Raw genomic sequence first — 21,567 nt, forward strand, 5'->3', positions numbered from 1 at the left:
AATTTAAACCACCCTTGGGTTCTGAACAGGGCGAACCATCGCATGGCAGCCGCCTGCAACCTGCACACACTGTTGCCAGTCTGTTAGAGGAGGAGAACCGTCGTATGTACCTCCACAAACAGTGACCCAGGTTTATTTTAGCTATTTAATGCTTGTTATATATGCATGTCTAAATGCTCTTGTGTAATTGAATACCTCATGTACTTGCAGGTTCAGAAGAGGGGGCTGCTTCAAAAGAAAATGTTATATCATGCCGGCGCTATTATTGTTACAAACTACAAATCCGTCCGGGGAATATGTTGTTAAGGGGTGGCCGGTGTTACCAGCATTATGTGGTCGACATGTATGTGAAAATTGAGAACACCCGCCTTGATTATTTTAAAAATAACTAAGAAATGATCCGGGCTGATTTATACCAAGGAATAGTTGACACAGTTGTTTCTGGGGAAGTTTCTGCTACTAAGGTTGGCAAAAGGATCGTGCTGCCACCATCATTTTTAGGCGGGCCCAGGGATATGAAAAAATGGTATCTCAATTCAATGGCTCTCGTACAAAGCTATGGTAAACCTGACCTGTTCATTATCATGACGTGCAATGCTAACTGGCCTGAAATAAAAAAGCAACTAGCAGAGGACGAAAAGTCACAAAACCGACCAGACATTGTTTCCCGAGTATTCACGGCAAAACTACTGCCGGTTAAAAAACAAATAGTGGACAAACGCATCTTCAGAGAGGTAGCTGCTTACGTCTATGTGGTTGAATTTCAGAAAAGGGGCTTTCCACATGTGCACTTCCTAATTATCCTTAAAGACGGGCATAAGTTGAAAAGTCCAGCCGATTATGACAAGTTTGTTTCGGCTGAAATCCCACCAATGGAGAACCCTACCTTGCATGTAACTGTGCTAAAACACATGATGCACGGCCCTTGCGATAAGCTAAATCCGACTTGCTCATGCATGAAACATGCTAAAACGGCTGGACATTGGAAGTATGAATATCCAAAGTCTTATAGAGCTGAAACCACAACTAACAACGTGGGGTATCGTGAATACAAGAGGCGAAACAGGTGAAAAGGTGGAAATTCGGAAGCACGATCTGGACAACGGATGGGTCATTCCTTATAACCCGTACCTATTGGTATTGTTTGATTGTCATCTGAACGTTGAAGTGTGCTCAACAATGCACGCTGTCAAATATTTATATAAGTATGTATACAAAGGCCACGACAGGATATCGTTCAGTCTCGCACCTGGTGATGAGCCTCCGGTAGTTGATGAGATCACACAGTACCAGTCAGGCCGATGGGTATCACCCTGCGAAGGGTTTGATATGTTTGAAACCCACCCAGCCATAATACCCTTGCAAGTGCACCTACCAAACAGGTAGACTATCTGTCTGCGGCCAACTGAGAACCTCGCAGCAGTTCTCGTAGACGACAAAAGGGCTCGCACTCCATTGACTGATTTTTTTAGGAAAAGCTCAACTGAAGGGTGCCCAAAACTTCTTTACGGGGAATTCACAGAGCATTTTAGCTGGGACGCGAACACCAAGACTTGGGAACAACGAAAAAACAAAGTGCTCGTAATTGGGCGACTTGTATTTGTAGCACCGGTAGAAGGTGAAAGATATTTCCTAAGGCTTCTATTATTGCATGTATGTGGGCCAACATCATTCACAGACCTACAAACAGTTCATGGGTACAAATGTGCTACTTTTCAAGAAGTAGCCATACGACACCGCCTGCTCGAGCAGGAAGACGCGGCTGAGTTGTGCTTGGCCGAAGCGTGCACAGTGCAAATGCCTTAAGCTCTTCGACGTCTTTTTCAACATTGCTGATTTTTACGCAGCCAAAAGACCCATCTCACTTGTGGAATACACACTACGACGCGTTGTCTAATGATTACCACTACAGATTTCCTGGTCAACCTCAAAAGGTCAAAAGGTTGACCGCGCGGTCTGTCGAACGGTATTTAGAAGCAATGGGCAAAACACTGGAGACATTTGGCCTAGAACATCTAGAAACATCTAGCGATCATGAACTGCGAAGGACCAGAGATATAATTGATGCATTAGACGCACCGATTCCCGAAGAATGCAGGAGATGCAAGGCCCTCTTAAATACGGCACAGAAAGAGGCGTTTGACACAATTATGGAACATGTCAATGCATCTAAGCCTGGAGCATTTTTTGTAGATAGGCGTGGTGGTACAGGAAAAACTTTCATGTACAACACGCTATATGTTGAGGTCCGTTTAGTCGGGGAAATTATTTTACCAACGGCCACATCAGGTATCGCTGCATCAAACATACCCACTGGTCATATAACACATTCCCGCTTTAGGATTCCTCTAGATAGCGACGTCTCACTCGCCTGTGATGTACCTAGACAAGGTAGCCTTGCAGCACTAATACGTGCTGCCAGCATGATAATTTGGGATGAGGCCTCTATGGAAAAAAGGCAGAATGTTGAATCCCTCGACTTGCTACTAAGAGATCTATGTGACCCTAACCAGCTGTTTTGGGGGAAAATTGTAGTGTTTGGGGGGGGGGGGGGGGGGGTAATTTCCTCCAAACTCTACCAGTACTACCCAGGAAATCGCAAAGAGAAGTTGTAGAAGGCAGCCTGGTCAGCTCTCCTATTTGGCCAAAGTTGGTCAAGTTTAGATTAACTGAAAACATCCGTGCATAGACTGACCCAGGCTTTGCAAATTTCCTACTTTCACTTGGCAACGGGGAGCTCTAGATGAGAGAATCTGAATTTATAGCGTTGCCAGAAGGGATTGTTAGAGCCCCATCAGGCAGTGGCTAGGACCCTATAGGTGATTTATCTACAATTACTTTTCCAGAACTATCACATGGTACATTTGATCCCGACATCTTTACCACTAGAGCATTACTAACCCCATTAAACGATGATGTGGACGCTATTAACAATGTTTTGATTGGAAAATTCCCTGGGAACCCTGTTTTCTACAAGAGCCATGATTCAATGATAGACGATAACTGTGCAATTTCCCTGGCAGCGTTCATCAATAAACTTAACCCGGGAGGAATGAACCCTCATGAACTTATTTTGAAAGAAAATTGCCCTGTTATACTACTGCGGAACCTACAGCCATCGTTTGGGTTGTGTAATGGAACATGGTTAATTTGCAAGCGATTCCTTCCAAACTCGATAAAGTGTGCTATCATGTCAGGCAATCACAAAGGCGAGCATGTGTTCATACCACGCATTAAACTACAGCCAACTTCGTCAACAAATTACCCTTTTCAGCTCCAGAGAAACCAATTCCCTTTAAAACTTAGCTTTGCTATGACTATCAATAAGTGTCAAGGACAGACTCTAAGTCAGTTTGTTGTGTACCTACCGAAACCATGCTTTGCCCATGGCCAGCTATATGTTGCACTATCTAGAGCTCAGAATGCCAACCAAGTAACTGTGATCGCAGCTTCAGGACCAGAAGAAGTTTCTTTAAATTTTGTCAAAAATATCTTGTTTTACGATGTTCTAACGCTCGCATGGATTATTTGAATACAATGCACTGTAAAAGTATGGCTCGTGCACAGAAATAAGCGGTCACTCCTACATTGCACAGAAGCTTTATAAATTAATGAATTTTAATTACCTGTGCTACTGTGGAATGCTCTTTTTGTAGACGCTCACTCCAGAATAGAACAACTAATGCCTACATCTGACTGGCAGACTCCTAGGTGACCCACGACGATATCTACACCTCGCATACGCACTAACCCTTTTGAGGGTGGCACACAGGGCAAAAGTGTTCTCGGACCGAAAAACACAATGTCGTCATGATCTGTACATGGTCTTGTACCCACGTTATTAAAACATTATTGGTAGGAAGGCAGAGTCCGTTCTTGTAATCATGTATGTTGTTTTGAAGTGTATTTTCAAGTGCTAACTACGGTCCCATTTTGAGAGTACGTCCAAACTAAAAGCAAAGTATTTTTCCTAATTTAAATTCTATCTAACTGAGATAGTATTTCATAAATCATTTACAGTGTTAGGTCAAATCAATATCAGTTAGTGTAATTATTAATTCTCTCTCTCTCTCTCTCTTTATATATATATATATATATATATATATATATATATATATATATATATATAGTGTGAAGTTCTTCTAAGTCCCTTCCATCAATTGAGTCCCTAAGTCTTTCTAAGGGCCTTAGGATGAAGGGGATGGAGGGAGGAGATTGCATCTCAATGGAGGGCTAGAAATGCATCTAGCTAATCTTCCTCCCTAATCATTCCTAATCCCCTTCTCATTTTAATCACCTCTCCTTACTCACCCCCTCATCCCTCACTAATCATTCAGTTTCACAACTTTCATTTCCTCTCATTCTCTCTCAATAACAAAACCAAAACAAACCCAAAAAAAAAACCCAAAAAAACCCAAAAAAATTACCCTCATCCCACCCTCACCCCAAACCCGACACCCACCACTGCTACCACCAGCCGACCCCACGACACCACCCTTCTGGCCACCACCCCGAAACCACCCCCCACCATCTTCCACCCCAACTACCGCCCTCACCGGCCATCACCTCGACTCCCTCACCCTCACGCACACCACAACCACCACTCACTTTCGCCCTCTGCTCACCACTGCTGCCATCCGCCCCCAAACCACCCGACACTACCGCCACCGTCCAGTACCCGTTTGTGCTTGTCACGTTTGTTTTTTTTTTTTTTTTGTGTGCTCCATTTTCAGATCTACAGGGCTGCCCACACGTTTTTTGTTTGTCTTCAAGATACAATATTTTTTGAGTTAATTTTGTTGGTAATGGGATCTTCTTGTTGGTAATGGGGCTGCCTTCCCCATTGGTAATTGGATCTTTTTTTGAGTTAATTTGGTTGGTAATGGGGTCGCCTTTTCCGACAAAAAAAAAAAAAAAAGGGATCTTCTTGGTTTCAAGATGCGTCCTTCATGTTGTATTTATTTCTTTTTTTTTTTTTTTTTTTTTGTTAAGATTTGTTTATTCAAATCTTTTCTTATTATAAATATTTGTTTTGTGTTGTGGTGGGTCGGGGCTGCCTTTTTTTTTTGAGTTAATTTTGTTGGTAATTCATTTTGTTGGAGGATGGTGAGGATGGTGTAATTTAATTTTAATTTTGTTCGTAATTTTTAGATCCCATTTATTTTGTTTCTTGGTGATTGTTGGTTGTTGGAGGAGGATGGTGAGGATGTTGGGTTTTTTTTCTTTTTTTAGATTTGGTATTTAAAATCTCGTCTTACTATTATATTGTCTTGTTTTATATTTTATAAATCTCGTCGGTTAGTATCTGTTAAAATGACACTTTTTTTTTGTTAAAATTACACTTTTTTCAGTTAAAATAACAGTTTTTTCTGTTACAATTACACTTTTTCTTGTTACAATTACACTTTTTCCTGTTAAAATTACATTTTTTTAGTTGGAATTACACTTTTTCTTGTCACAATTACACTTTTCTTCTTACAATTATACTTTTTTTTTGTTACAATTACACTTTTTATGTTAAAATTACACTCAATTCTGTTACAATTACACTTTTTCCTGTTAAAATTATACTTTTTCTTGTTGGAATTACACTATTTCTTGTTACAATTACACTTTCTCTGTCATAATTACACTTTTTCCTCTTACAATTACACTTTTTTTGTTACAATTACACTTTTTATGTTAAAATTACACTCAATTTTGTTACAATTACACTTTTTCCTGTTAAAATTACACTTTTTCTTGTTGGAATTACATTTTTTTCCTTTAAAATTACACCTTTCTTAATTAAAATTACACTTTTTTCGGTTAAAATTACACTTTTTCCTGTTAAAATTACACTTATCTCTATTAATGACTAAAGTTACACTCTTGGACTAAAGTTAGACAGACTAATTTGGACTATTTGGACAATTTGGACTATTTGGACAATTTGGACTAATTAATTTGGACAATTTGGACAATATGGACTAACTAATTTGGACATTTTGGACAATATGGACTAACTAATTTGGACTATTTGGACTATTTGGACGAACTAATGGAGTTTACGACTAAATTGAATACAATATTTACAACTAAATTTAGACTAAAATTATACAATTTTGGACTAAAAATACATTTTTGGATTGAAAATACACTACTTACGAATAATTTTGAACTAATAATACACTATTTACAACTAAATTTAGAGTAAAATTACACAATTAGAACTAAAGTTACACAATTCATTTATTTTGAGTCATTTAGATTGTGCAATTCCAATCATTGTCCACTAAAGTGTAACTTAGTAAATTGATAGTGTGTGCATCTTTTATCATTTTATGAGTGTAATTTTAGTCCAAAAAAGTGTAATTTTAGTACAAAAAAGTGTAATTTTAGTCTACAAATGTGTAACTTTAATCCACAAATGTATAAATTTAGTCTACAAAAGTGTAATTTTAGTCCACGGAAGTGTAATTTTAGTCCATAAAAGTGTAATTTTAATCCAAATGTATAACTATAGTCCAAATTTGTGTATATTTAGTCCAAATTGTGTAATTTTAGTCCAAATTGTGTAATTTTAGTCCAAATTGTGTAATTTTAGTCCAAATTTGTGTAACTTCAGTCCAAATTGTTCTAACTTTAGTCCAAAAGCGTAACTTTAGTCATTGAGGAGATAACCTTAGTAGAGATAAATGTAATTTTAATGAAGACAAGTGTAATTTTAAAGGAAAAAAGTGTAATTTTAACAGAAAAAAGTGTAATTTTAACGGAAAAAAGTGTAATTTTAACGGAAACAAGTGTAATTTTAACCGATAAAGTAATTTTAATAGATCCTAAATCACACAATACCAAAAGAAAATTTTAAATACGAAATTTGGCAAATATATATAACAAGACGGATATTAACAAAGTGATATCAACAAGAAAAAAGTAAAAAATGAGATTTCATAACTAATAGATTTAGTACTATAATTTTTACCGGAAAAAAAAGTGTAATTTTAACACAAAAAAGTGTAATTTTAACGGGAAAAAGTGTGTTTTTAACAAGGAAAAAACTGTGATTTTAACCCAAAAAAAGTGTAATTTTAACGGAAAAAAGTGTAATTTTAACGAAAAAAAGTGTAATTTTAACCGAACAAGTAAGTTTAATGGATCCTAAATCACACAATACCAAGACAAAATTTTAAATACGAAATTTGGCAAATATATATAACAAAACGGATATTAACAAAGTGATATCAACAAGAAAAAAGTAAAAAATGAAATTTCATAACTAATAGATTTAGTACTAAAATCACACTATAATTTGTAAGAATGTCAATAACCGAAAAAAAAAAGACCAAAACATCAAAATTGAAAAAAAAAAAAAAAAAAAAACGAAAATGAAAAAAAAAAAACGGGTCATAGAAAATTGATCTACTTTAGTAGATCTAAGATTAAAATTAAAAAAAACACACAAATTTAAAACAATATTATATAGCAAGACGATATAAGGAGAAAAAAAACAACAAAGAAAATAAAAAGAACACCCAAACATCAAGTTTTTTTTTAAAAAAAAAAAAAAAAAAAAAAAAAAGACGTCGGGCGGCGGCGGTGGTGGTGGTGGTGGTGGTGGTGGTGGTGGTGGCGGTTGGCGACTGTGGTGGTAGGTGGGTGGTGGTAGGTGGGTGGTGGTAGGTGGATGGTGAATGAGGAAAAGATGAGTAAATGATTTAATTGGATTTTTTGGGTTTTTTATTTGTTTGGTTTTTTTAGGTTTTTTTTCTTGGTTTTTTTGGAGAGAATATGGAGAAGTGAGATATAGAGAGAGAATAAGGAGATGTGATAATGAATTGATGAATGAAAGATGAGGAGGATTATTGTAGTTAATGAGAAAATTAGAGGAAGATGGCAAAATTAGAGTATTAACCTTAATTTTTGGGTTCTCATCTTAGCCCTCCATTTCCAAGATCCAATGGCCCATAATGGGACTTATGGACTCAAATGTAAGAGGTGGACTCACTTGATCTTATTACTATATATATATATATATATATATATATATATATATATATATATATATATATATATATATATATATATATATATATATATATATATATATATATAGTTCAAGGTGGATAACGCTCTTGTCGCACGTTCAGACGAGGCACCAAAAGGCGAGATATGGAGGAACAAAACACCTGGATATATAATCCTATACTGGCCTAGACTCGAATAAGAAGGTACCCCGTTACTCACGATTTACGACATGGGAATGGCAACAGAAATGTACCCTCAAATAAACTGCCAAATAAAATTACAATGGCTATATAAAATACATAAATTCCAGATTATTTTACTAATGTATCCTCTTTATTAAAAGAACAACCACAGTGCTAATGTGGCAGCATGTGGTTGAAAGTCAACTTTTTAAAGGGTCAATTTTTTTTCCTAATCTCATGGAACCCACGTTCTTTCTCATGAATTTAATTTGATTGAGATATAACAAATGACTTGCTTCATTATTAAACGCAAAATTACAAATTTAATCCTATTTACTGAAGAACCATAAATAATAAAATTTGACTGCTTACAAGAAATAGGAACTTGCTTAAAATAGGGAAAAAAAAAACACCAGAAAAAAAAAAAAAAGAGAGAGAGAGAATGGCGTGAAAATTTATAATAATCAATTATTTAATTTTAAGGAAAATACCAAAAATAAACTAAACCGAATTTTAAAAAAAAATTACTAGGAAAAATATAGAGAGCGAATTTTTTTTATTGAAAACGAAATACTTTATTAAAATTAGTCATATTATGGTTGAAATGAAGAATAAATACTAGGGAAAAAACCGAAATGAAATAAATTTTAATAAATCTCTAATTTTATGAATCTACATCCTAATGATGTAAGAGTCAGGAGAAATTAATTATGAGAAATAAGTAAAATAACAGTTAAAAAAGCGCATTTTAAACGAAAAAAATACTAATTTTTGGTTTGGAAAAAGGGTGAAATAATGCATAAAGACATAAATTAATTTAAAATGAGAATATTTGGATGGTAAATATATACTTAAAAAAGAAAGAGATATACAAATAATTAATTATTGATTATAGAGTGAAAATATACTTAAGAACAATATTTTCACTTAAAAATAATTATTACAGTATTAAAATTACCATTGAAAAATTAGGTAGACTAATACAATTAGCCAGTAGAAGACAGAAGTACCAATTTTGACTCAGAACAACGAAAATTGGGATTAATTGCATTAGGCTCCAATATTACAGAGTGAAATTGGGAAAGAGGTGAATGTTTGGTGGGGGTGGTTGGACGAGGAGTTTTAAGGAGGATTTTGCTGTAAAGGGATGTTATGTGAGGAGGTGATGGAGGTGAAATTGTGTTAGGTTAAAGTTGTAGGTAAGGGCAATGGTCAATTTTGGGTTTATATCAATTGGACCCTTATGTTAGATTGGGCTATCTAATGAGGTAATTAGTTTGGGATTATGGTATCATTTTTGGGGCTAAAGTTGAAAAGGTGTTAAAGACCGTCTCTTTAAAATTTTTGTGAAAAATATATTTATTTGCCCAATATGATGATTTACTTGTGTCAATGATATTTAGTAGCAATGGGACACAAGATGGGACATGAGAATAGGACAGAGGATCTGAATTGCAAAAATATTACCTTTACTCTCTTTAATTCAAGGGTAGGGTAAATAATTAATTTTTTTAAAAAAAGTCTCCCAAAATATAGAACAATAAAAATGGAATGACCGAGGATAAGGGTGATTTCCAATGATAGAGTAAGGGTGATATCACTCATAACTAAACCTGTTAAACGGGTTTGGGGATCGAGTTTCAAGTCGGGTCGGAATACAAGTCGCGTCAAATACGCGTCGGGTTATATGGGTCTGGGGTCGAGTTAGAGTTAGAATACGTGTAAAAGAAAAGTTTATAACGTTTTTTATTTTAACACTTTTCAGCCGAAAAAACATACTTTTAAAAAATAAAATCATATTTAATATTAATAATATTATTATATTCAATAATTCAATAATTATTTTATTACTTAATTATATAAAAGTTATATAAAATATTAGTTTTTTTAATCAAAAATATTAAAATAATATTTTTTATATTTACTATTTCAAATATAATATTAAAATATTAATATTTTAAATTTATCTTAGACCGCCGAGTTGGGTTTCGACTCTAAAATAAGAGGTCAAACTTCAGTTTGTGTAATATCACGGAGGATGATAGTTGAACTGTTTTAATGTTAAGACAGGTACATACGTTTTAAGGAAGACTAATTAATGGACTATTGCGATTAGATCTGTCAAATGAGTCGGGCAATACAGGCGGGTTAGAATATGGGTCTGACGAAGGTTAGAATACAGACCAAAAAAAACCCTATGACCATCTTTTACTTTGCAATATTTTAAGCTGAAAAAACATATTTTTTTAAAAATTAAATCGTATTTAATATTAACAATGTTATAATATTTTGTAATAGTATTATTTTATTTTAATTTTAATATTATTCTTGACTTATCTTTGACCTAACTGGTTGAGCCTCGGTCTGAACGAGTTTTGACCATAAAATAACGGGTAATCTCGAGTCGAGCCGCATGTCAAGATTAAGGTTCTTTAATCCTAAGAAACTAGGCTGCGCCGGGTTTACAAGGCGGGTCATGTCTTAATAAGTATAGCCGTTATATATACATTCATAAATTGAGTAAACCAACATTATGAAATATGAATGTCTATATATTGAAATGTAAAATAAATGTATATACATTGTAGATTAAATTGAGCCATATTAGAAAATAGATTTGCCTTTTTTTTTTTTACAGCGGTAAAAGAAAGGTAGATTAGCCTAATTGAAACCTGTATTTATTTATTATTTCATGGGCCAAGCATTTGGATTCATAACTTTTTAGAATAAATTAGCCCTTATTATTATGAATTAGACGACTGTTATAATATTTTTAAAATTATTATTCATTTACTCCCTAACTCCATTGAATTACACACATTTTTTTCCAATATATGTGAGGTATATTTTAATCAAACGTATGAAATGTGTTTGAAAGGAGGGAGTATTCTCAGCGAAAAATAACCACATTAACCTGTGCGATTATTTGGTGACAGCTTTCAAAACAACACAAATCTTAATTGTTATTTTTTAACACTACCTCCAAATAATAAAATTCAAATAGCAAACCCGTGCAATTTGCACGGGTTTAAGACTAGTTTAAGGTCGTATTAAAGACCAGGCAACCCGACATCAAATAACAGCCAACCAAAACTACTTAAAATGTCTAGATACATTAAGAAAAAGGAAAATTCCGCACGTAACTTTCTGTTTTTATTTAATCTACAAATTCGGATATTATTTGACGTGTCCTAAGTTTACAGCGAAAATATCTGTATACAATGAGAGTTTGTATTTTATAAACTACTTTCCAAAAAAAAAAAAGCCTATGACTAGGTCATAGGACACTGCCACTGACACACGCTATTCATTTCAACAGTAGGAGCCATTGCCTGTACACTAATTAATTCATTTAAACTGAAAACCTTGCCCTCTTTTAATTATTGTCCCTGAAAATAAGCCAAAGTTCCTGACTTTGCAGGAGAGGCTAAAAGTTGAAATAGTTGGGTATGCTTGTATATATCGTCACCATCTTCAAGCTTCAACCTTATTTCCTCAACTCAGGTATCAGAATGGTATTGTTTTCTGAACTTGTCTAAATATGTGCAGAATCATCTTGCCTATTTACTTTCTGTAGCGTAATGTTGCAAGTTTCACTAATTTTAAACATGAGAAAATAATTCGTTTGATATGTCTTTCTTTCTATGCAAACATTCATGTAAATCTTACTTGCAGTTTGGTAAATATATAGATTTGGCCTTCAGATAACATTAGGCTCACAATTAATCTGATACTAACTTCATAAATATCTTAACCTAACACTATACAATTCTGTTTCCAAACAGAGAGACTTTACCCTTTTGTTCCGACAAAGTATCAGACTGAGGCTTCATGCTATTTAGGGATTCCGAGAGGGCTATATGTGGGTAATAGTTAAGAAAGAGACACAGATATCACTATATAACTAAAGGCCCCGAGTATCTTACTAACGTCAGTACTTTTAAGTTAGGCAGGAATCTTGGGGGCAGGATTGTTCGAAACAATAGTGAATTATTAATTATACTTATGCTATTAAGATAAGAATATCGCACTTACAGCAAAAAAAAAACATTGGCATACTTGCAATCGTTGTTAATACGTGATAACCTGACTTATAAACTGCCAGTTCTAATAAACACCTACAACATGCACATTTGTTTAGACCTTAACATACGATGCAAAAATGTACTCTCGTGTAAGTGTGTAACAATCTATGTTCACTTGTCTCTTTTGGCTTTGTTATTGCTGCAGGCCTAATGTTGAGTTCTAAATTATAGTTTAAAGTCAAGTAGAACTTCTATCCAGAAACAGGTATGATGTGGTATGTTATGATGCGTTGGAACAGACATACTATGATGTAGTGGTATGAAGGCTATAGGCCGGCACCAGTATTCTGGGAACACTTTTGCAGTTAAGGCCATGTGTTCCAACCAAAAGCAACATGCATTTGCTTTTGGGTTTAAAAGCAAAAAATGTCTGTGAACTTGTGGGTTTCGTCGAGCTAATTATAATAAGGGAAAAAGTCGGCATGCCACATTAGTACTATCTGCATTTTTTAAGTTATCAAATTACCTCTAACGTGCTTTGCATTAGGTATTTAAGCTTCTACAGATATGCGGAAGCATAATGCCCAATGTATAACAAAATAGTTTGCAAACCAACAAAGCAAGTCAACAACTAATACAACAGTGGAGCGCTCAAAAACGTACATATAACAATAACCTATAAATAAACCGACATGCAACTACTATATTTGGACACAGCCACAAGCTAATCATGCAAATATACAATCGTGATACTCCCCATTTGCAGTGTATAACGGGCATCGCAGAAATAAATATATTACAAAAGTGAACAACTCTGGCGCACATTAAACCAATAACACAAACATCACATTGCTAACCAGATACTGTTTTTTTTCAGAAACAAACCAAAATGAACAATTTATGTGAATTATTACACATTGGTCACCCTACCAAAATCCAGGGGAAAAGAGACATGATTAGACATCATAGCCACACTTACAAAACATATAGCTTTGGTTATCCACTATCCAATATCTTTGAAAGATTTCACAAGAAGAATCCACACATGCACCATGATTATAATACACAATAAGGTAGGTTGCAAATGTACTTGTTTAATATTATTTCTTTAAAAGAAAAGAAAAGTAAAACTTATACAAACAACATGTGAAGTAGTATTTGCACACATGCATGTATCTTTTATGATCTTGTAGAATATCATCATCACAATCAGGGAAGCAGGCAAAAGCCATAAAATAAATAAAAACAACCAACAACCAACAAAAGACTGACCATCTTCCGGTGTTATCATCCACGGCTTTACTTAAGGTATGCAGTTGATTCCCTGCTTTTAAGCACCATACATTATAGGTTAATCAAACACTGTGTAAAACGAGATCAAACAAACAAGTATATAAGATGGACTGTACTTTTATAAATGAAATAGGTTACAGTTGTTTCAGAAATTTTAGGAAGCTTCGTTTCTGAATGCATGGACCAGGTATAGGATGTGTTTAAGAATTCTAATTACTAGGCAATCAACTCACAAATTTTGTCCTTAGAATAGGTTGCTATGAAACCTAGAAGGAGACTCATCAGTCAACTAACATACCGAACTGGACCATATACTGTTAAACCGAAGGTTATCAAGAAAACAAATGTACATTATGCCGAAAAGGGACAACCATTACTGTATAAAAAGCTAACCTTTCAAGATGAGGAGCTATCTTTCAGAAATCACAAATTATTTACTAAAGTGCAATATTTTAGTTTGCTAATCGTTCCTATCTTTCTATGATTATATCGCCCCTGTATTTTCGACCACAACAATACAGAAAAATAATGCACATTTCTCCATGTTACCATTGTTAATATACTCATTATGCTTGACTAAATTCTACTATTATTATTATTACTGTGATAAACATATAGTGATTATTCATTAATTCAAATAGCTATGTTGAATTAATATTATCAGCACGGAGTCACTCCCGTAACAGTACAATTATACTTTATTCATGCCAGACCATACGGTCTTATAAAAAACAAAATAAACTTAATTGTGCTGTCAGAAATGTTAAGTGTAAGATATCAGGTCAATACCACAAATACGGTTTAACTCAAAAACTCAACATCTACCCCTTAATTTAGGCATACACTCATATTTAATTTCATGCACTTGTGTGTTACCCTAATTATTGAACAACAACAGCGCGGTTGATTACAATCGCAGAAAACATAGGACAAACTACAGATGTGTAAACTTTTGCCTCTGACTTCAGGGTACTAAAATGAAGATCGTTTTATTCAACGATACGCTAGAATTATTTGATGATGTGTTCCAGGATAACATGGAATACGACATTTACAATGCCACAGTTTGCAGGAAAACTGATCAAGTGTCCACAACCTCTTCTTACCAAGTTGAATTCAATATCAACACCGTTATCCGTCTAGTGTTAAATCACGAGACACCTGATGAACCTCAATACCAAACAATTGCATCTATTCCAAGAACACTCCTACTGAATAATCAATAAGGTGAGACACATTCAGATTTTTAAGCTTTTAATCTACAACCTGGAAAGGCAGCAGACTATCGCCTGCACTCATGTGTCCCTAAATGAATGTTTATTTATATACAGATGTTTTAGGCATTGTCATGTATGTAGACCAACGTTGACAGATTCCAAACCATCTAGGCCACCCCTTGGGTATGCGCGATGTAGTAATCATTGATAACAGGTACACAAAACCCAACTTAAAAGTACCCACTACATTATGGTTTCCAATACGTACTTATCTTTATGACACAAACACTTCTAACTATCCTTTTTGGTGTGTTAAGTCATGAGTAGGTGCTGACAGTAACAACATGGGACAAAATAGCTATTCAGAAATGTGAAACATTGCATTCCATGGCGTTGTCCTTCCCAGTTATTGGCTTTACAAACCTAAGGTCAAGCTTCCAGAGAGGTGTTTCGGGCTTTCGCTACTTGGGATAGTACAAAAAAACTTTAAATGGCATTGCTATACTAAACATAAATCATTAACCTACAGGTTATACGCTCTCAGCAACACATTCAACAACAATTATCTTCAATCCTCTTGGGCCAGCAGCTACTGCTCTTCGTGCTTGGTAATAGCTCGCAATTTACAAACTGATTGTCATATACATGATTACACTTTCCTAAACTTATGTTATAACAGGGCAACCGCGAATGTGGGAGGACTTCTAACCAAAAAACAACAGATCTCTCAAGTGCGCAATCCACCGCCAGGGCGAGCCATAACTACAATAGCTTCACTCGTTGCGAAAACAGTATGCACTTACACCTAGAAAATAAAACATCCTAACAACCTAACACACCTAACCAACGCACACAACAACCAACATCAAAATCTAAAGATAACAATATAAACTCACTTAGTAAGCCCCGTGTAGAATATCCCATCGGTTAATTTATGACGTGACCAATTATCACAACCATTTGTTAGAATTTTTTTTTATGACTAAAATGCAGGCTAACAACACACTACAAGAAGAGCATCATTGGCTACAGGTGAAGCTGGAAAAATTTAAGCGTGGAAATATTCAGTTATACCTCGGGTGTAGCAACTGTGGCACCGGAAGCGACATTGAAGCATAGGTGTTCCATACAACTACACAACATGATTCAGAGAAGGAATTGTTTCCACACCAAGGTGATAATATCTAACAATGAACCAAGTATACTGACATTATAAGGCTATAACCCACAAAACATTATCTACATGCAGAATGGCCATGACATTTGGAGCATCAGACGATTCTGGATATTATACTTTCACTGCGTTCACTGATAACGCAGAAAAGCTACTGGAATTTAAAGCAGCCACCCTTTTCTCAAAGCCAACACAGGTCTGCTACAAAACTGGTGATAATAAATATGTGTTTTTTTAGGCTGTTCCAGACAATAAAAAGAAAATAAACAACATACATGTAAATCGCAAAGGCCAAATTCCTCATTTAGCAATGCAGGCACCCCATTATACAATAACCTTAAAACAGTATACAGACCACTTGTACCCCTTAAATAATTACTTCACTAATAACATCTTCTGGCAAATCTATGATAGCAAGTGAAGAAAATAACCATACAATTATATAACATGTTTACAGGAAAGAGAAGACTATCTTCACTACACTATACAGAAACTTCAGGAGGCAACGTTCTATATTCAGGTCGCACCAGCCACGGCACTTTCTCTAACCCAAGTGCTGCGTTAGGTGCTCAGGGATGTATCTCTTATCTAAATTTAAGGGCGTAACGATGGGCGGTTATATTTTGAATGACTTTTTATCCGTGTATAAAAATAGTTTCAGCAAAACAGCAGCTCACGGATAATAAGCCCACGCTACGTCTAGCTTAGATCGTATATAGTTAAGTATGTATGCCTCACTCTGCCAAGATATGTGCACTTCCAAAACTTTTATAAAATGCATTGATGGAACCTATAACGTTGTATGTATCTAGACAGTTTCTATGACTATCCATCTCCAATAAGGAAATGCACTATTTCAAGCTATCGATTCCAAAATTGTAGAATTTCTACCAAGCTCATATATTGCTATGCCAAATCGATCCTTGTCACTTATGTCGCTGAACTGTTTTCAAGATTGCGGTCCCGCGTCCGGCAGGGCGCGGGGCAACAACTAGTAAGGAAATAAGGATTAAAACTTATAAACTATTCAATAAAGGGCTGATAATTGTTGATATGTCTCTTTTGACTAACAGATCAAACCCGACTTTTAACCAAATTCGACTTTATATACTCTATATCTTTTAGTAAAATTACTAGTTGAAAAGCTCGTGCGATGCACAGTACTCCTATTAGGATCATTTTTAACAATAGGCGTGTTGAACATCCTAAGAATTTTTTGAACAAACAGATTATACGTAAACGTTGGTTTACATGGCCATAGTTTGGTAGTATGTAGAAGTTAGCTGAATTGATTAATAAAAATGTTCAATTATATTGAAAATTGGATCACAAAAAACTTTGATATTGATATTATCTCCGATCCGCTTAAGCATGAAAGAGATTTTTGTATACAGGAAGTCATGACTATCCTGGTGCGCATGTATTGAGATGTGAGTCAGTAAAGTTTCAGGTCTAGTATATAGATATATGTTTATATGTGAAAGAATAACTAAATAAATGTTTTATTTCTTAGAGATTAGGATAGCTAATAGGTACCACTCTTAAATTCGATTAGATCTAGACTAATTTTATTAAAATAATTGATCATAGGATTAATTAATTGGTACCTAAGATTGTGCATTTCATTGATAAATTTGCTATTAATACTTTCCAAAGTATAGCTAAATAAATACTTTAGTGTCTAATATGTTTCCTGTGCGTTGCAAAGATTCTAAATAATTGGCTAAATGTATAATGTGTAAACGTTTTAGTCTTTTTTGTGTAAAGGGGAGAGTAGAACAATCTTATTGCTTCATAATTTGATTAACGATAATTATTAATTGAACACATGATTTTATAAGGTAAACTAATTGACATTTTGATAACGCATTTTTTTCTTTAGATAGTAGTTTTGCGAGATTTTATTGATAAAACAAAACAAAAATGACAATTCATTTGTGTTTTAATTAATTTAACATTGCATGTTTTACATACATACAATTAATATGTACACGGTACACGTCTTCTCTCTTTGCATCTTTATAACTAAAGTATGATAATGACTAATTTATACGTGGTACACTGTACACCTTTGGACTTCTTAGATCCATTCTTTTTGGACCTCTCCTAGCCACCTTAAACACATGTTTGATGTCCTTCATTATAGTCAATGGCTCTTCGAACGTTTATGACAATGAGTTTAAATTTTACTCCTTCAAAAGTTTCTCATTAGGCCACTCTTATTCTAAAGAGTGCTCTTACCCTCACTGTTAGACCTAGCAAAACTAAACGATGTGAATGGCCCAATCCAAAAAAAACTCAACCCGAACCCGAATTGAGGACCCAAATATGACCAAAACCTAAATTGGCTTGCCCTATTTAACCCGACCCACATGTTTATTTTCGTAAACTGACCATTTTCTCCAAATAATTGACTTGAAAATTACATACCCGAAAATAACTTGAACGCGTAATGACCCGACTCGACTTAGTCCAGCCCGAATTCTGTCAAACCCGAACTCAAACGTGGCTTGTTCGCTAGGTCTACTCATCTTACGCTTCTTTTCTTGGAAACCCTAAATTGTTGTGATCTACTCGTACCACCATCATATTTATCTTTTCTTGTGACTTTCTTGGTGGGTTGTACTCCTACATAATGTTACACTCTCCTCCGGGGGTTTGCTTATTTGACCTTCTTGCGGCATGTGTCACCATCACTTTAAGAGAACCATCCGAATAATGTGAGATTTTCCCTCGCTTCACTGTGTGTAGGGTTCTTGTCAACTTCTGCTTACCTTCTACTCCTTTAATTTGACTTTCAGCTTAGACTCTTTCAAAACCTCAATTACTCCAACTCGTCTTAGTTTACTTTCATATTTTCTCTTTTTTCATTTGGTGGCTTTGGTTAACTTAGTGTTAGACCCGCAGTGGCTTTAGTACTCATTTTCATTGCTCTTAATGGTCTCTTGGCAACACTCTTGAAACCCGCCTTAGACACCTGTCAAACGAATTTATTAAGGTCCTCCTAATTCTCCGTGGCACAAGATCATTATAGTCGCCTCCTTTTGCGTTACTTCTCTTTTGGTGGGTATTGGTTAGGTTGCTTGTGATGATTTAGGAAATGGTTAATAAGGATGAATGGCACGGCTGTCGCAACCCTATCAAAAATACCAACCGGCTCAGCTAATAAATATAGTAGAGGTAAGTCAGGTATCGTACTCCACAGGGAGGCTATTATATCTATCTGTTATCTAAGTCTGTCACGGTAACAACTGGGTATTTTGATTTGTTTTCTAATCAACTAATTGAGATTAAGGCAAGAAAAATAGGGCAATAAGAATAAAGAGAAATAAGCTGTGATCAAATAAAGAGAAGAAATGCTAGGATGTCGGTTCACCATGGTAATTAGTCAATTCAGTCATAAATAGCTTAGTCGGTCTAAATGTGAGAAGGGTAAAGGAAAGGTCGTCTCGGTCCACTTTCTGCCCTAAAATACAACTAACTTAGCTCTAGCCCTCATTAGTGTAGACTTACTATTCATAAAAGGTCTATTCATTCCAATCTCTCGATCTAGGTCTGAATTTAACCAAATTAGCTGATTTAGAAGCGTGCACTCAACTAAACGATTAACAATTATATTGTTATAGAACAATTCTCACAATCATACCAACTAATCTATTTACAACATCATTTATTCACTTCCATGGCTCCCCTAATCCTAACATAGAGGGAATTAGCTACTCATCTTTATAACGAAACTAATAACAATAATGGATGAAATAGCAAGAGACATGATATAGGGATTAAGAGAATGAAATTGCATAAACTAATAACAACAATTAATTAAAACAGTAATTAAAAGACTAATAATTAAGAATGCAAGGATGAATTGAATTAAGTATAAAGAGTAGAGAAAAATTACAAAGTTTAGAGATCCGGCAATAAGAACAAGAACAACGTCCGAAGAAAAAGAGGAAGAGAAAAGTGTCTGCTTCAGAGAGTAATTTTTCAGATTAAAGAGTAGTTAAGAGAGTCATTAAACCTAATTACGTCTTCCCTTATATAGAGGAAAATATTATTTACATAAGTAAGATATTAATTAAGTCTATCACGAAATATAAATGCTGTGTAAACAGCAAAGTACTCGATCGAGTGACTTCAATCTCCTCGAACGAGTAAATCCTCAGCTAGAACTCTCGATCGAACAAGTAGGGTCTTCGATCGAGTAAACTCTAAATGCCTCATTTTGATCGAGTTCAGCAGGGACTCGATCGAACACTATTACCCACCATCCTCACTCGATCGAATAGAAAAGGATTCGATCGAGGATCCAGCCACTACAACAGCTCGTGTTCTTCATTGATTAGCTTCCGGGATTCCTTCACGCTTCCCGAGGCATAGTATTTCCGCCTCAAAACTTCCATCTCCATGAATGCATCCTAAAAGGACTGGAAAAGGTACGATTCCACTACTTCCTGGTCCGTTCCTGCAAATAAGGCAAACCAAACCAAAGTAGCCTATTCGGGGCATTTTGCAATACAAAACTATGAGAATGACATGGAAATGCGTGCATAAAAAGGCCAAAAAGGACTATATAAAATGCACGTATCAAATCTCCCAAAACTGAAACTTTACTCGTCCTCGAGTAAACTAAATGCAACTGATGGAACGGAAACGAAAACTCAGAGCTTGCTATAAGTTTTCCACTTAAACCAATTTAATGCAAACGAAACTGACACTTATAGCCACAACAGTCAAGCGCAAATGAGTTGTATGATGTTTATAAATAAGCTGAACTGTCGACCTTGACCTTTAAAAATGGACTCTCACGGGTGACTCTTCTCTCATGAAGCAAAGGGCAAGCATATAAACGTAAGATAGAAGGAAAAAATAGTCGCTCACCTAAACTACGACCCACGTAGACATGCATGCAGCTGATATGATAGACAATTCTAACTGCCAAGCATACATTCCAACCAGCAAGGTCTATCACAGCCGAGGGCTTACACAAATTATAGGAAAGTGAGGCGGTGGGCAAGAAAAGGCATAACATTTATGGGATTGTGAGGCAATAGTCAAGCTAGCTACCTAACGAAACCATACTAAACCATATCCGATTCTTAACCATCTCAAAATAAAGCACAAGTGCCCTTCATTTTGGCACACAACTCACTAACCAAACAAAAAATCTTCAAAATAAAGCATATGAGTGAAACCGTCTCATCACACAACATCTTTTTTCTCTTTCTTTTTCATGGTTTCTTTTTTCATTTTCCTGCTCACGTCTTTTTCTCTTTTTTTTTTTTCTTTCTGTTTTCACGTTTTTTTTTCATTTTTATTTCAACCAACCTCCTTTCTTCTTCCATAAATTACCACTCCAAACAATACAAAACAAACCAAACTTGCAGCAATGGACAAAATACCGCAAAACGTATACTAAACTAGCTTGACGGGTAGGCTAAATTTGGTTTTAGTTAAGGGTCAAAAAGGCTAATTCGGCTGATAGTGGAGTTAAATGGGTAAAAATGAAAGAAAGAGAAATTGTAAGCACCTCCCTGCATGTGACACCAACCACAAACCCGAATGTATGTAGGCAAAAAGAAATTGAATTTCATATATGTGCAAAATAATGAAACATGCTATGCAAGGAGTATACTACTCTCAATTCCTACATGAATTGGTCATAAATG

The 21,567-nt window shown here is 35.1% G+C and overlaps 1 protein-coding gene and 1 long non-coding RNA gene across 2 annotated transcripts; both read left to right on the top strand.

Annotated features, from left to right (window-relative positions):
* The first annotated feature begins 395 nt into the window (after positions 1-395).
* LOC141630686 (uncharacterized) lies at positions 396-3,532 on the top strand. The gene is made up of 4 exons (XM_074443458.1): positions 396-1,044; positions 1,169-1,305; positions 1,848-2,536; positions 2,890-3,532. Exons 1-4 carry the CDS (start codon positions 396-398, stop codon positions 3,530-3,532), a joined length of 2,118 nt encoding a protein of 705 aa, XP_074299559.1.
* A 12,210-nt stretch (positions 3,533-15,742) lies between these two features.
* Positions 15,743-16,682, top strand: LOC141633699 (uncharacterized). Its single transcript, XR_012538481.1, has 3 exons — positions 15,743-15,898; positions 15,974-16,094; positions 16,356-16,682. It is a non-coding gene; the product is annotated as an uncharacterized LOC141633699 (long non-coding RNA).
* The last annotated feature ends 4,885 nt before the right edge of the window (positions 16,683-21,567 follow it).

This window comes from Silene latifolia, chromosome Y (assembly GCF_048544455.1).
Source record: "Silene latifolia isolate original U9 population chromosome Y, ASM4854445v1, whole genome shotgun sequence".
Taxonomy (NCBI): Eukaryota; Viridiplantae; Streptophyta; class Magnoliopsida; order Caryophyllales; family Caryophyllaceae; genus Silene; species Silene latifolia.

Bases quoted from the DNA above. Each gene is read 5' to 3' on its own strand.
- LOC141630686 (XM_074443458.1), top strand. From the start codon at position 396: ATGATCCGGGCTGATTTATACCAAGGAATAGTTGACACAGTTGTTTCT. The intron at 1,045-1,168 runs GTGAATACAAGA...TGAACGTTGAAG, and splicing joins AACTAACAACGTGGGGTATC to TGTGCTCAACAATGCACGCT. The intron at 2,537-2,889 runs GTTTGGGGGGGG...CTTTACCACTAG, and splicing joins TTTTGGGGGAAAATTGTAGT to AGCATTACTAACCCCATTAA.